The 15,149-nt window shown below is 36.5% G+C and overlaps 4 protein-coding genes and 1 non-coding gene across 7 annotated transcripts; 3 read left to right on the top strand and 2 right to left on the bottom strand.

Moving 5' to 3' along the window:
• The first annotated feature begins 1,296 nt into the window (after positions 1-1,296).
• Positions 1,297-2,503, top strand: cpg-7 (Chondroitin proteoglycan 7). The gene is made up of 2 exons (NM_001027072.5): positions 1,297-1,361; positions 2,028-2,503. Exons 1-2 carry the CDS (start codon positions 1,314-1,316, stop codon positions 2,328-2,330), a joined length of 351 nt encoding a protein of 116 aa, NP_001022243.1. The 5' UTR covers positions 1,297-1,313; the 3' UTR covers positions 2,331-2,503.
• On the bottom strand, positions 2,437-5,761 carry gur-4 (G protein-coupled receptor). The gene is made up of 7 exons (NM_064546.5): positions 5,530-5,761; positions 4,842-4,957; positions 4,554-4,784; positions 4,261-4,509; positions 3,782-3,955; positions 2,800-2,964; positions 2,437-2,591 (listed from the first exon to the last, which is right to left on the bottom strand). The coding sequence occupies exons 1-7, from the start codon at positions 5,756-5,758 to the stop codon at positions 2,514-2,516; spliced, it is 1,242 nt and encodes a 413-aa protein (NP_496947.3). The 5' UTR covers positions 5,759-5,761; the 3' UTR covers positions 2,437-2,513.
• Positions 5,762-7,569: 1,808 nt separating this feature from the next.
• Positions 7,570-9,268, bottom strand: bkip-1 (BK channel Interacting Protein; the record flags this gene model as incomplete). 3 transcript variants are annotated; one of them, NR_051890.1, is made up of 4 exons in its annotated part: positions 7,665-7,708; positions 7,787-7,883; positions 9,032-9,093; positions 9,145-9,268. NR_051890.1 is itself a non-coding variant. In NM_001267486.3 (3 exons), 3 exons carry the CDS (start codon positions 8,133-8,135, stop codon positions 7,665-7,667), a joined length of 183 nt encoding a protein of 60 aa, NP_001254415.1. The 3 variants fall into 3 exon arrangements, 2 of the variants coding, with proteins under 2 accessions (NP_001254415.1, NP_001254414.1); NM_001267486.3 differs by lacking the exons at positions 9,032-9,093; positions 9,145-9,268 and adding an exon at positions 8,094-8,171 and having other exon boundaries at positions 7,570-7,708; NM_001267485.1 differs by lacking the exon at positions 7,665-7,708 and having other exon boundaries at positions 7,867-7,883; positions 9,138-9,268.
• Positions 9,269-11,886: 2,618 nt separating this feature from the next.
• On the top strand, positions 11,887-11,940 carry Y39G8C.5. The gene has a single exon (NR_051889.1). It is a non-coding gene; the product is annotated as an Unclassified non-coding RNA Y39G8C.5 (non-coding RNA).
• A 1,144-nt stretch (positions 11,941-13,084) lies between these two features.
• Positions 13,085-15,084, top strand: Y39G8C.2 (Protein kinase domain-containing protein). The gene is made up of 3 exons (NM_064545.6): positions 13,085-13,179; positions 13,727-14,266; positions 14,671-15,084. The coding sequence occupies exons 1-3, from the start codon at positions 13,141-13,143 to the stop codon at positions 14,920-14,922; spliced, it is 831 nt and encodes a 276-aa protein (NP_496946.1). The 5' UTR covers positions 13,085-13,140; the 3' UTR covers positions 14,923-15,084.
• Positions 15,085-15,149: the final 65 nt, after the last annotated feature.

Raw genomic sequence — 15,149 nt, 5'->3', positions numbered from 1 at the left:
TGATAATCAGCTGATGCCTTTCTATGTATGTTTTTTTAGTTCTAAAGTTCATATTTTCGATACTAAATTTATGGTGTGACTAAATATCCATTATTCATATCAATTCATATCAAGTACATAGAAACATTAACAATAAGGATTTATTATGTACCGTATTTCATCTGTTAGTATGTTTATAACTCGGTTCATTTTAAAAATATTAACTTTTAAAAACTAAAAATTATAGAAAAAATTTTATCAAGCCAAAGGAAAATGTACAATTCTAATAAAATCAAGACGGCACGACATTAAAACTACTTATTATCTTTTAAAATTATTACTATAAGTTCCAGAACACTACGTTCCTTTAAACATCATTAAACTATGCCGAAATTTCGTTTTTTCATGAAAGATCCGAAAGAACCGATAACCATACGTAATGCTAACGTTTAAATAGAACATTCGTGAATTTAAATTCATTCATGTATAAGATTTTATGTTTACACATAGCATCTTATTATCTAACTTTTCAAGTTTTGCCAAAAGTTAATTGCATTTATATTTGACATAGTTTGTATATGGAGTTTAAAATGATACTAAAACTCTATGACTGTATTATTTTTAAAATTTACTGAACCATATATTCATTATTAGTGTAGTACAGCTCGCAGTTATATTTTGTGAGACCGCTCGTGTTTTGTCATGTCGGATAAACTTTACCAAACAATTATTTATTTATAAGTACTTAAATATATGATAGATGCTAATCTGAAATATATTGATATGCTTTATGCTTTATTCCTTTCATATTCTAACTTTTATAAAGGATTAATTTTTTTTTCAATTTCTCACATATCAAATATGACATAGAGTGTGATACTATTGAATAAAACATTATTATTTGCATTTCATGTTATACCATTAGTTATACCATTCTATGATTTTCTAATTAGCTAATGTCTCTATTATGTAAGAAACATATTGGATAAGGCTAATAAAATCCAAATCCTGACAAAAATCCGAAGATCCGAAGGAACCGATAACCAATTCCTCTAGAGATAAGAAAATTTGAACCTGAATCCTAACGTCGTTCGACTAGTTCCTCCCCTCCACCTCCCCACCCTGCCTTCTTCACATTTGACAGCTTTTGTCTCAGGCGATCACTTAGTCATCGCTTGTTTCTTGATTAACTTCTTGTCAAGTATGTGACCTCGAGATGAAGGATGTAATAGTTTTCTGGTTCCGCCTTTGTTTTGTTCCGTGTGTGTGTTTTTTTGTAAACAAGTATAGTTATTTAACAAAGTAATTTCCAATAGTTTTCAGCTATACACAATATGCAGACCATCACAATTTTGGCCCTCATTGCCTGTGTCGCTGTCCCAGTAAGTTTATATTTTTAGGGTGTGGATTTAGTTTTTAAAAATAGGTGAACAGATGAGAACTAATATTATGCATTTTGAAATTTCTCCTGTTAAGTTGGAAGGTAATTTGGCATTTAGGATATATAAACTTATGACGGATGTACTTTATTAAATATGCAAATTAGAAAAAAAAAGTTTAAAATATCACTAAAAGTTCTGAAATTAGTTAGGTTACTCTATTACCATAACACCCTTTTTGACAGGGTAGGTTGCCATATGCCTATAAACCTATATGCCTACATGCCTTTTTGCCTATATGCCTATATGCCTATATGCCTATATGCCTACATGTCTATATCCCTATATGCCTACATGCCTATATGCATATATGCCTATATGCCTATATGCCTATATGCCTATGTGCCTACAAGCCTATATGCCTATAAGCCTATATGCCTATATGCCTATATGCCTATATGCAGTGTAGGGTCGGTTATGGTACATTGCAGATTAGGATAGAGAGTAAAGTATAGTTATGAATTACTCTAGACTACAATACCTTTGGATTAAGTTTAAATTTGAAAAAACTGGATTCCAATAAGCGTACCTCAGCAAAAAATCAAGCTGTGCTGAGCCCATCAAATCCCATGTTCCAACTCTAATTTCACCAATTCTAACAATTTCCAGATCTTCGCCGACTTTGACCACCTCCGCGCAAGACGGGACGTCGTCGAATCTTCAGGAGAAGGGTCTGGCGAGTCATCCGGTGAGAAGCCAGTCGTCGAATCCTCCGGTGAAGGATCAGGAGAATCTTCTGGAGACAAGGAAGCCGTTGAGGCGTCTGGAGAAGGATCCGGGGAAGGATCCGGTGATGCAACCCTTGAATCATCTGGAGAAGGATCTGGGGAGTCTCACAACGCAGTGGTAGCTTCTGATTCACCAAAGGATGTTAAAGCTCTTACAGCCAACGAGTTCGCCGTTTCAGTTTAGATGATACTCGTAACTTTTCGAGTCCTCCCGATTAGTAATTTATCGACACTTTATGTTGTTGAGCCTTTCCCCCTTCCATTGATATTTGTACTTAAATTGTCTGTCATATTGGCCGGTGTAGATTTTTCTTGAAGAAAAAAAAAGAAAAAGAAAATAAAAGATTGAATAAAAATGAACAATTTGTCAAACTTCATTCAATAATTCGGCTTTCGGCGCAAGTTCGGTCAATAGTGACAACATCATGGCAGTCGCGGAGAGTGTCTGAAATGGAGGGGAATCAATTTTTAGACCGCGACAAGTTACGACTTTTAGGATGTGCCTAGTTCTTGTACCATTTGTACCTAGTTCAAAAGCTGACCAAATATTAGGGAACTCTTTAAAATATTTAAATCTAACATTATTTGTATAATGTTGAGTCTATTGCCAAGTCAAACACTGACACTACTAAAAAATGTTTTAAAAAACTTACTCCCAAAATCAGCGGCCTTGACAGCAAAGCGAATCCCCAAACCGAGACCCCGAGATCGAATTGTTCCATGTGAGATGATAGCGTATTTGCAATTAAATATACTTCCTTACGGTATGGGAACCAAATTGAACGGTTTTGACACAGGTATCCTTTAGATCGACATATCTGGAAGTTCAAAACATTATAACTGCACCAGTACTGGCAGAGTTCAACTCTACCACACGGCCAAATTTTTTTAGAAAAAAAGGAAAAGAAAAAGGAGACAGATAACAAACTAAAAATTAAGTCACTCAAAAAAAAACAGAATTTAACCAAAAGTTGTTTTTTTTTCAAAAATTTAAAAGTACTGGACAATCATATGGAACCCTTCTTTTTTATTTCATGAAACTGTTTAGCATGTTCAAATGTACCAGAAAATACCAAACATAGCATGATAGTTTGTACGGAAGTATTTTTTTAAAAAATTCTAAAGTATGGGAAAATCATATGGAGTCATTCTTTTTTATTTTATAAAACTGTTTAGCATAGTAGAAAATACCAAAAAATACCAAACAAAGTACGCTAGTTTGTACGGAAGTATTTTTTCAAAAATTGATAAAAATATATAAAAGCTGATTTTTTCAAAAATTCAAAAGTATGGGAAAATCATATGGAGCGATTCTTTTATGCTTTATAAAACTGTTTACATGATCAAATTTACAAGAAAATACTAAACATAATATGCTAGCTTGTACGCAAGTTCTTTAAAAAAATTGCAGAATTTAACCAAAAGCTCAAAAATAAAAAATTACGGCAAAATCATATGGAGCGCTTTTTTTTATTTCATGAAACTGTTTAGCATGTTCAAATTAACCAGAAAACAACAAACATAGTATGCTAGCTTGTACGGAAGTTTATTTTAAAAGCAGCGGAAATCAACCAAAAGCTGTTTTTTTTTCAAAAATTCAAAAGTACGGAAAAATCATATGGAGCTTTCACCTACCTCATCATGCAACCTCGCTGGAGCAATAGTGACTGCGAAGAAGCTGAATGCACATAATCCGATAGTTGGCATGCATAGAATCAAGTCATAGAATGAATGAATTCGATGATTCATCATCATAAGTGTGAAGATCATTGATGGAATCGTGATGACTATCATGATGAATGTGTAGAGCTGGAAATTGTTATATTTGGGATACACGCTTGACATAACAATATCTACAGTAACCCTACAGTAACCCTACAGTAACCCGATCAGTCTGCTACGGTAATCCCGTCTGTCATGTGAAAATTGTTTATAGAGATAAATTATTGAATCTCGTTCGAAACGTCCATTGGTAAAATTCAGACGTCATTAAATATCGTTAGATATGCGACGACGGGAGAAGTGGTCCACCACGAAGGTATGTTTATTTTGTAGTTTGTAGTTTGTAGTTTATAGTTTGTAGTTTGTTTATTTTTGCCTTCCAATTAACTCACCCGAAAAATCAGGTCCAAATGCCGTATAACTGTGCACAAATTACTGTAGATCTCCAAGTGCTCGATGAGCTTTGCAGATGCTCCATCTCCCGAACCATTGAAATTCGAGATTTCTCGATTGAAATATCGCATTTCCAGCATAGTTGCATTTGTATAGTGAATCAAAATGAACAGGGTCATGTTGAAAACAATATAGAGATATGTGGTGATGAGGGTATAAAATGGACGAAGTGCCGGGTAGAAGAAGATCTGCAAAATTTGGTTTAGAAAATTGAAAAGCTCTGAAAACTTACATATGACTGCTTTTCCTGAAACACTGTGTGCTTCTCCTCCAACTGGTATTTAGTTGCCAGTGCCGCCGTAACTGAGCATGTGAGAAAAATCGCGGAGAAGAAGGCTCTGGTGGTGACTTCAATGTATTTCTGACCATCCTCACAAGCCAGGCCTTTTAGATTTTGACACTGTGAAAGTTTGACTCGAAATTCGGACAAATGCCCATAGATTTGCCAATAAATTAGAAACACCTTTAAAAAATTTAGATTTTCTATTAAAAACCAAACTAAAAAAATCTACGGTACTACCATGGAAATCAGAGATTGCACAGCCCATAGAATAATGAGCAGTTGAGCTGCAAGTTCTGCAGAAAGGTGACGAGTTGAGAAGGTAATTTTGATGTTGAAGCATATTGAGTAGGCGGCTGAAAAAATTCAAAATTGGGCTCCTAGGAATGGATAGGCACCTATTAATGGATAGGCACTGTAGGTATGGATAGGCACCTAGGAATGGATAGGCACCTAGTAATGGATAGGCACTGTAGGTATGGATAGGCACCTAGGAATGGATAGGCACCTAGTAATGGATAGACACCTAGATATGGTTATACACGTAGGTATGAATAGGCACCTAGGTATGCAAAGGCACCTAGGTATGCAAAGGCACCTAGGTATGCATAGGCGCCTAGGAATGTATAGGCACCTAGGAATGGATAGGTACCTAGGTATGAATATGCGCCTAGGTACGAATAGGCACCTAGGCATGAATAGGTACCCAGGTATAAAAGAGAAAATTCGTGAAATTTAAAAAGGTCTAGTTTAAAAAAAAATTTAAAATAAGTTCTTTGAAAAAATGAATCATTTGCTGAAAAGAGCAACCCCTTTTTTTTAATCCAAGAAAAAAATTCAAAAAAATTCAAAAAAAAATTTTTTCAAAGAGAAATCGAGGTCAGTGACCGAGTTTTCTCTTCCACGGCCACCTAACCCTAAAACCTACCAAAAATGAACAAAATCCCAGTCACAAGTACATTGATATTTCTCTTCGCTCCCGGTTTCCTCAGATCAATTCTCAAAATGTTTGCAATATTGAACACATGGCTTCCAAAGTGCTTGTGATAGTGATTGATTAGATCAAGTTGCTCCATTTCCAAATTCCTGGAGGGTTCCGGTGGTTTCTGAGGATTTTCTGGGGAGCTGGAGGCTATGAGCACTTCTTGGAGCTCCATTCTGGCAAATGGTTAAAATTGGCTCGAGACTTTCAGAAGTTTCGGCGGGAAATTTGAAAGAATTATTGTTTTAATTTTAAATAAAGTTTTTGACAAGAATTGAAAATTTCCAAAAAGCTTCAAATTCAACTCAAATAACTGCGCGAAAAATTTTCGCGGGAATTTAAAATTTTGATGGAACATTCAATTTTTTCAGGGAAACTCAGATTTTAAATATTTTTCATAATTTTTTTTGGACTACATATTTTTTAAATTTCACAAACTCCGCTCAAAAATAAACAGGAAACAAGGTGTGAAAACTCCAGAAAACTTGCTAAAACGTATCTAATAAAAAAGTGTGATAATACATGAAAAAAGGTCTAAGTACCAATTGCTAGGTCCTCCACCTGGCAAAGAAGATAGATAGGTGAAGCCAGAAGATCATCAATCTATTCAAGAGAGAGATAAAATATCAGAAACCTCAAATTTTTTTGTTGCAGAAATGTGTGAACCCAATGGAAATATCAAGTGGGTGTGGAAAATAAAATTAAATTGGAATTTTTCATCACTGGAAGAGCTTATGAATTTGCTCACAAAATTGGATTTTTGGGGAAAAAATTATCAGTGAATTTTTTCAGTAAATTCAGTCATATGAATTGTCTTTTTACTGAATAAAATCTAACTTTTTCAAAAAAATTTAAATATTTTTTGGTTATTCCATTTTGGCTAAAATTAAAATATGAATATAAAATTGAGTAAAGCAAGTTTGTTTAATTTTTAAAAAAATATTACAATTTTTTTGAAAACGCGAAAAAATCCGGTATTTTTTGAAAAAAAAAAGGGAATAACATAGTTAAATTTTTTTTTAGATATTGCAAAAAAAATTATTTCTCGAAATATAGAGAAAAAAAAGCTCACTCATTTGAATAAATTTCATAGCCTCTTCTCATTCTTCTTCTTCTGGAATTTTTTTCTCCAAAATTTGTGATCCTTCGGTCACAAAGTGTGCAAATGGATGACCTTGTGGCTCCAAATTGAGGTTAAGCCTATTGGATGTACGTCTATGTCACGTTTAATCCACGGTTTTTTTTGTTCAATTTTATCCGAATTTGGCAAAGTGGTTTTGGAAATTGTTTTTTTTTGGGATCAAAATGAAGGCGGAGTTTTCTTAATTATTTTTTGAAATTTTGAAATTCTTTTAAAGAATAGTTAAAAGTTTTAATTTGACTTAAAATTTCAAAATCTTTGAAAAAATGTTGGCAAATATTTTTACAAATTTCTATAAAATGTACAAAACTTCAAATAACATTAATAAAGTTTTCGATTAATTTACAACTTTTTTTTTCGGCAAATCGGCAAACCGGCAAACCGGCAAGTCGCCAATTAGCCGAATTTGCCGGAAAATTGGCAATTGCTGAAAATTATCAGCAAATTTTAGGTTTGCAAATTTTTTTTGGAAATTTCAAAAACTCGATTTTGATCGTCAAAATTGTACTCATCCTATAAATTTTCCTACATCTATTTTGAAAAGTAAGCAATTTCTATGAAAATATCATTTACAAAAATGGGAAAAATTTCAAAAAGGCGCAGTTTCAAGTGTTTCCGTATTATAAAAAATCCCTTTGAAAAATTCCGGCAATTTGCCAAAAGTTTCTGTCAAATCGGCAAGCCGAAAATTTGCCGTTTTGCCGAAATTGCCAATTTGCCCATTTGTCGACAAAAAAATTTGCCGAACATCAATTGTCGCATATGTCACAATTGCCGCATTTCTAGACAAAAAAGTTCAGAAAAATAATTTTTCATTCAAATATTGTTCGTTTTCTTTTATCAAACCACAAATTTTAAAATTTTCATTCGAAAAGCCAAAAATGTACAAAAAATCAATCAATAAAATATGAGGATCGATGAATAACCAGGCAAATACCAATCACTGCTGCTTTTTTCGCTTTGATACTTTCCATGCTGATTCAGCTGAAAAATTGTTAATTTATTGGTTTTAGGAGCTTTTTAAATTTAAACATTATTTTTGTTAATTAAAAAACCGCTTACCAGGAGCAATAAGTGTATAATATGAGACGACTGCAATTATGAGAATAGTCATGAAAAGTGATGCGTAAAGTGTGTACCATTCACCCGCTTGGAATTTCTGAAAAAAGTTGAATTTTTTTGTTTAAATTTTTGACTTTTTTAAAACAATTTTGGCGCTAAATTTGAAATTTTGTTTAATTTTTCAACTTGTTTTCTAACAAAAAAATTAAGAATTCATAATATTTTCTGAATTCTGACAGAATTATCCATTATCGACAAAAACCTTTTTTTTTCAAATTTCCAACAAAAAAATCAAATAAAAACCCACAACATCTCCAGGTCTATGAGAATATCCATCAATTTGTGGCATTTATTTCCGAGCAACAAAAAACAATAAGCAGAATGAGAAAATGTGAGCACAAAAATATAATCGATTTGTGTGGAGAGCTGGAGAAGCTCTGCTGGATGTGTCTGCGGTCTCTCGCTTCTTTGTGCTCTCTAGCATGGTGGACCACCACGCCGCTGAGCTTGTGCTCCGGCTCATTAGAGATGGAGATTTTCGAAATTTGAGAATTTGTTCGGTTTCGAAAATTGAAATTTTTTTTAGATCTATCAAATATTGTGAGGGAAAAAAGTTTTTTTTTCGATTTGCAAATTTTTAAAATTGTTTTTTTCTGTCAAATAAATGACAATTTGACAATTGGAAAATTTTTCAGTTGACAATTGACAATTCGAAAATTGTTTCCATTGACAACTTGCCAATTTTACTTTTTGACAATTGACAATGGACAATTTGACAATAATTGACAATTTGATAATTTGACAATTCAAAAATTATTCAATTTACAACTAGCCAATTTGACCTTTTGACAATAGGCAATTTACAATTAGACAATGGTTGACAATCATTGACAATTTGAAAATTCGAAATTTTGTCAATTGACAATTTGCCAATTTTACTTTTTGACAATTGACAATGGGCAAATTGACAATTATTGACAATTGACAATTGTTGACATTAATTGACAATTGGCAATTTGACAATTAACAATTTTATACTTGGCTATCTGACAATTTTCCATAACGACAATTAGACAATTTGCCGAATTGGCAATTGACAACTTGGAGATTTGACAATTGACAAGATGGCACTTGGCAATTTGACAATTTGACAATTTGACATCTGTCAAATAACAAATTGGTCATTTGACAATTGACAATTGAAACTTGACAATTTGGCAATTTATCAAAAAATTCCAAACTCACTGAAATCATTGTCTAATTTTTCGTAATCAAAGGCCTTTGATAATGATGATGAGCATAAGGATCTGAAATTTTTTTATTTATACACTACAAAAACTGCAAAAACTACAAGATACTTTTTTTGCAAAACTTGTAATAGGCGACCACGCCTAGTGCCAAAGCTACTGTGAAACAGAACATAATCCACGTCAGAATTTCGCCAGGCTGCATTTTGTTCACTCGCGATGTTGTTATATACATTTTTGGCTGATAATTCTGGAAATTCTTGAAATTATTTTTTGAAATAAAGGGTAATTGAACTTTGAGTTTTAAAAGTTGAAAAAATGTAGACATTATGGGAAACAAAAAGGGCAAAGTGAAATTTGAGAACTGAAAGTTTTTCAGAGATGAATGGGCTTGAGAAATGATGATGTCACTTTTGTTGGGAAATTTTTTGAAATTTTCAGTAAAAACAATTTTGAAAATTTTTCAGAATTTTTAGAAAATTTTTTAAAACATTTTTTTTTTGAAATTTCTGAAAAATTTCAATTTTAAAAATCAGTAGTATAAAAACCAATAAAACCAGCAAAAAACGCTAAAACATAAAGAAAAATGAAATTTCACACGAGAAGGTAATGAGATTAGCTGAAAGCGGTCACATGCCTGAGCAATTGATTTTTTGGAAGGCTTCAGGCTAGGGAGCTGCTTGAAAAAGCTTAAAATAATAGAGGGAACATCTTCTCATGTTTTAAAAGAAGGTAGCCTGAAGGCGACCTACTGCCTTTTGACGCAAAAAATGTCGATAGGTTAAGTAGGCACGGGAGGCAGGCAAGGTCGATAGGTTAGTAGGCACGGAAGGCAGACAAGGTCGATAGGTTAGTAGGCACGGAAGGCAGGCAGGGTTGGTAGGTTAGTAGGCACGGAAGGCAGACAAGGTCGGTAGGTAAGTAGGCACGGATGGCAGGTAAAGTCGGTAGGTAAGTAGGCATGGAAGACAGGTAAAGTCGGTAGGTAAGTAGGCACGGGAGGCAGGCAAGGTCGGTAGGTTAGTAGGCACGGATGGCAGGTAAAGTCGGTAGGTAAGTAGCCACGAGAGGCAGGCAAGGTCGGTAGGTTAGTAGGCACGGAAGGCAGGCAAGGTCGATAGGTTAGCTTTGAAATAAAATTTTTAAAAAAAGTTTTGAAATAAAATCCGAATTAAAGTTTTTCAGTTTTCGGATAAAAAAAAAATTGAAAAGTTCAATTTTGTTTTCAAAACAGATTAAAGAATTGGCGCAGAGATCAGTTTGTCTCGAAAGTGCAAAAACCAGAACTTCCTCTCGAAATTTCGATGGCCCATAAAATTTCAAAAAGTTTTCTTGGAAATAATATGGGCGGCCCCCCGAAAAAAAAATTTTATGAGCTGTATAGCCATTTTGAGCACAGCAGAGCACAAATTAAACTGCCACGGGGTGGAATTTTTGGAGGCTTTATGAGAAAATTGGCCTTGTCATGGGGTGGATTAAAAGGACGAGCTTTAAGGGGTTAATGGGGTTGTACAATGGGGTACTGTAGAGGAAAGGGTCAGAAATTAAATGAAAAAAATTCTACGAAAACTTACTATTAGTTTGAAAATTATTAAGTTTTAAATTTTAAAATAAAATTTTCAACTTTCCGGTAATTGTTTTTTTTTAAGAAAATATTTCAGAACAAACAACTTCATTTTATTTTTAATTTGAAAATTAAAAACAAAAATAACTGTTTGCCTACATACCTGCCTACTGATTTTGCGGAAAATTAAGGTTTTATTTGTAAACCTACTTTGGGCTTCCATGGTAGGTGCATATACATACAGGCGGACGTGCCTGCCTACCTACCTGCGTTTGTGGCCTATTTTATGCCTACCTACTTACATGCCTTTTTCATGCCTTCCTACCTACGCCCGCCTACATACCTACATACCGCCTAATTTTTTGCAAAAACAATGTGTTATTTCTAAATCTACTTTGGGCTTCTATGGTAGGCAATATCTACAGGCGCACGTGTCTATTTCAGGCCTACCTGCTTATATGCCTTCCAACCTATGCACGCCTGCATACCTGCATACCTTATAATTTTTCGCAAAATGAACGTGTTATTTGTAAATCTACTTTGGGCTTCTATGGTAGCAACATCTTCAGGAGTATGTGCATATTTCATGCCTACCTACCTGCCTTCCTACCTACGCCCGCCTACATACCTACATACCGCCTAATTTTTTGCAAAAACAATGTGTTATTTCTAAATCTACTTTGGGCTTCTATGGTAGGCAATATCTACAGGCGCACGTGTCTATTTCAGGCCTACCTGCTTATATGCCTTCCAACCTATGCACGCCTGCATACCTGCATACCTTATAATTTTTCGCAAAATGAACGTGTTATTTGTAAATCTACTTTGGGCTTCTATGGTAGCAACATCTTCAGGAGTATGTGCATATTTCATGCCTACCCACCCATGTATGTGCCTACCTTATGCCATTCTGCCTACCTGCCTACACCTGCCTACCTAATTTTTTTTTGTCAACTCTAATGCATTTTGAAGCTCAATAGTTTTCTTCTACTAGAAAATAATGAGAAAAACATACCAGTGTGCACAAAGTAGGCGCAGGCCAGGCAGGCAGGTTGATTTGGAATTTGGCACAAAACTCAACAAAAAACTCTTGTCAGATTTTTTAATTTATTTGTAAAATGTGCTTTTGAAATTTTTTTATTTTTTTCAATAAAAAAAATTTTTTTTACAACTTTTGGCAATATAAAAAATTCTCCAAAAACCTAAACTTAGGTAAAAATTCTTAATAAAACTTTAAGCCTCAGATTTTAAGTGTACGAAAATTTCGTAATAAAGGTGTGTGGGTCATGAGGAAAATGACCGAAAGGGAAGACAAAGGGGTCCAAAGAAAATCGGGTTAAAATATTGTGGTGGGGGAGAAAAGTAGTAGATGAGGGGAAAGGAAGACAAAATTGGATTTTATCGCCATTTCTTTTTCTTCTCATCATCACTCTCAACTCATTGAAAGTCTCAAAAGACAAAGAAAATTCGATTTTTTTGCAAAATCTCGGGTGGTAATTATGTTAAGATTTCGAATTTTGCAAAAGAAAAATGTTTCTGAATTATGTAGGGCTTCTAAGGTGGCAAGTTTCCGGAATTGAAAATTTCCGGCAAATCGGCAAATTGCCGGAATTATAAATTTCCGGCAAATCGGCAAAATGCCGGAATTATTGAAAATTTCAGACAAATTGGCAAATTGTCGGAATTGAAAACTTCTGACAGATCGCCAAATTGCCAAATTTGAAATTCCCGCCAAATCGGGAATTTGCTTTTTTATTAATTCAAATAAAAGAAACAACAAAAAAATTTAAAAAATAATTGATCCAAAAACCCTAAGAAGCCAATAAATGGGCGGAGCATAATAAATAAACTTTAGAGAAGATTATTTCCTGAGGCACAAGTTCTGAAAAATTAATAAAAAATTTTTTAAAAATTTTTTTTAACGTTCTCATACTCATGATAAACTTTCAAAATTTAGCAAATCCGAGAATAAAAAATAAAAAATTCCCAATTAGTATTCTCCACCCATTTCTTGGCTATTTTTTCAAAGTTATCGAATGGCTAGCAGAACAATGAAGCCCTGCCAACTATGACGAAAAAACATAAAACACTCTAAAAAAACAACTGAAATCTTTATTAATCCGTCTCTGAAAGTCGCAGCTTTTACCAACTTGGACACTCAAAAAGCCAGTGGGGATAATCCGTTGCCATGAGTGGTTGGTGAGAAAAAGAAGAGGATTTGTGCATTTTTTCTTTCTTTTGAGCAAGAGCACTAAAATATTTGGGGGGAGGACGGAGCAAGTTGGGAAACTTCTTGAAAATCATTTTTTAAAAATTAACTTCTCACGTTGTTTTTTGGAATAATTTTTTTTATTTAGACGTTATGATAAATCAAACAAAACTTCTTTTTTTTTCAAATTTTAACTTAAACTTTCGTGACCTTTCCCCTCCCCCTAATTTTGCACCCTATAAAAGGACGATTTTCCCTTCAAAATTCACAATTCAAAATCAATTATCTCCGGTTTTCATTCAAATCAAGTTGATTCGTCCAGAAAAGAAACAAGATGTCAAATGAAGAGGAGGAGGATGTTAACTTCAAGCCGGTGAGTAAACTTTTTTGCGCTCCAGTGACAAGCGTCGACCGCGACGCGACACGCAACGCGCCGTAACTGACAAAATTACGGGCTTCTGGTCTCCTTTTTTGCATTTTTCGCGCTCCATTGACAGTCGTTGACCGCGACGCGACACGCAGCGCGCCGTAACTGACAAATAGACCTTCCACAACACTGGCGCCCTTCTCAGTGGCACACAGCTATAGTGGCACGAGGTCCCGTGCAGCGTCGGCCGCAGTACACAAAGTATGATATAGTGCCCTCTTTGCGCCTCGCCTTCGTGGAAAGCCTACTGACTAGAGCTCCCATAAGGTCGTCGAAATGGCGCCAGCGCCGGCCTCGGGGGTCACCGCGCCGGCATCACGGCGTCCCTCTTGCCGCACGTATCCAAATGCATAGTGCGGCGCAGAACCCCGGACTTGTCGGCCGCTCCAAATAACTACCTTTCGCACTTCAAAGCGCCGGCGTTGTGCCCGCATTTCGCGCCTCACACAGCTGGAACCCCTACTACTGACGAAATGCAATTCTTTTTTTTTAGGGAGTCGAAATCAGCAGCGGCAAAGCCAACTACGTCGTCTCCCGCCTTCTCGGAGAAGGTGGCTTCGGTGCAGTCTACCTGGTGAAGGACACCAAGACCAACAAGACGTTCGCGATGAAAGTCGAGCAAAAAATGGAGAAAAGAAAGCACTCGAAGCTCAAAATGGAGATTGCAATTCTGAAGCTCGTGGGCGCCGGCAAGCACTTCACCCAGATCGTGGATCGTGGCAAGAAGGACAAGGAGGGATACTTCTTCCTGGTCATGGAACTTGTCGGCAAGAGTCTGGGCGATTTGAAAAACGAGCGAGCCGAACGGGTCTTCTCGTTCGGGACGGGACTCGGAGTTGCGAGTCAATGCTTGGAGGCGGTCGAGGATTTGCACAGGACAGGCTTCATCCATCGCGACCTGAAGCCTCAGAACTATGCGTGTGGGCTTGATGAGAAACGCCACAACATTTATATCCTGGATTTTGGGATTGCCAGGAAATATTTGAACACCAAGAACGAGCTGAAGACGCCGAGAGAGGCCGTGGGATTCAAGGTAATTTCCCGGCTTTTTGCATGCTAGTGCCCGTTGTCCCGACGCCACTGCTGATGTTGACCGCTACTTAGTACTTGAAATCTGCCGGCGGCAACGACACTGTAACGCGCTGGCGCCGGTGTCGGCGCACGGCAGCACCGGCGGCGGCGCAAATTGTTTTTCGTCGGCCCCGCCGCTACTGATGTTGCCCACTACTTAGGGCTTAAAAACCGCCGGCGACGGCGCAGACTGTAACGCGCTGCCGCCGCTATCGGCACGCTAAAACGCTCGAGCGCCGGCGGCGGCGTAAACGGATTTTCGTCGGCACCGGCTACTTGCCAGCCAATAGCCCAATATTCTACTCGGCCGCTGTTCAAAAACCCGATATCACCCACAGACTGTTACGTAAACCACTTTAATTTCAGGGTACCGTCCGTTTCGCTCCACTCGCATGCCACCGTTTCACCGAGCTGGGTCCCCGAGACGACTGTGAGAGTTGGTTCTACCTGCTGCTCGACTTGATCCTTCCGAGAGGTCTCCCGTGGCGTAAGATGAACGAGAAGGGTGAAGTTTTGAAGGAGAAGGAAGAGTGCCGCAAGGAGAAGCGCGACAAGCTGTTTTATGGTATCAAACATGCTAGCGAGCTGAACAAGATCCTCGACTACATTGACTCGTGAGCCTATCAAGATCGTATGGACTACAATTTCATCTACAAGCTTCTTGCGGAGGCGTGTACTACTGCTGGCCTCGACATCGATGCACCATACGACTGGGAGACTACGAAGACTGATCATAGTAAGGAAGCTACCAGCTCTAAATAAATGAGGTTTTGATGCTCGAAAATTGTGTTCAATGTGTACTATATTGCCTGCCTTCAACTCTTTGCCTACCAAGACATGTGTAC

This window comes from Caenorhabditis elegans, chromosome II (genome assembly GCF_000002985.6).
Source record: "Caenorhabditis elegans chromosome II".
NCBI lineage: Eukaryota > Metazoa > Nematoda > Chromadorea > Rhabditida > Rhabditidae > Caenorhabditis > Caenorhabditis elegans.
The sequence above is the reverse complement of the archived record's forward strand: the minus strand, read 5'-3'. Positions and strand labels throughout refer to the sequence as shown.

Coding starts and splice junctions, on each gene's coding strand:
- Y39G8C.2 (NM_064545.6), top strand. CDS start 13,141: ATGTCAAATGAAGAGGAGGAGGATGTTAACTTCAAGCCG. Junction 13,180..13,726: donor AGGATGTTAACTTCAAGCCG/GTGAGTAAACTT, acceptor CTTTTTTTTTAG/GGAGTCGAAATCAGCAGCGG. Junction 14,267..14,670: donor GAGAGGCCGTGGGATTCAAG/GTAATTTCCCGG, acceptor CTTTAATTTCAG/GGTACCGTCCGTTTCGCTCC.
- cpg-7 (NM_001027072.5), top strand. CDS start 1,314: ATGCAGACCATCACAATTTTGGCCCTCATTGCCTGTGTCGCTGTCCCA. Junction 1,362..2,027: donor TTGCCTGTGTCGCTGTCCCA/GTAAGTTTATAT, acceptor AACAATTTCCAG/ATCTTCGCCGACTTTGACCA.
- gur-4 (NM_064546.5), bottom strand. CDS start 5,758: ATGGAGCTCCAAGAAGTGCTCATAGCCTCCAGCTCCCCAGAAAATCCT. Junction 4,958..5,529: donor TGGGATTTTGTTCATTTTTG/GTAGGTTTTAGG, acceptor GAATTTTTTCAG/CCGCCTACTCAATATGCTTC. Junction 4,510..4,553: donor TTCAGGAAAAGCAGTCATAT/GTAAGTTTTCAG, acceptor CAAATTTTGCAG/ATCTTCTTCTACCCGGCACT.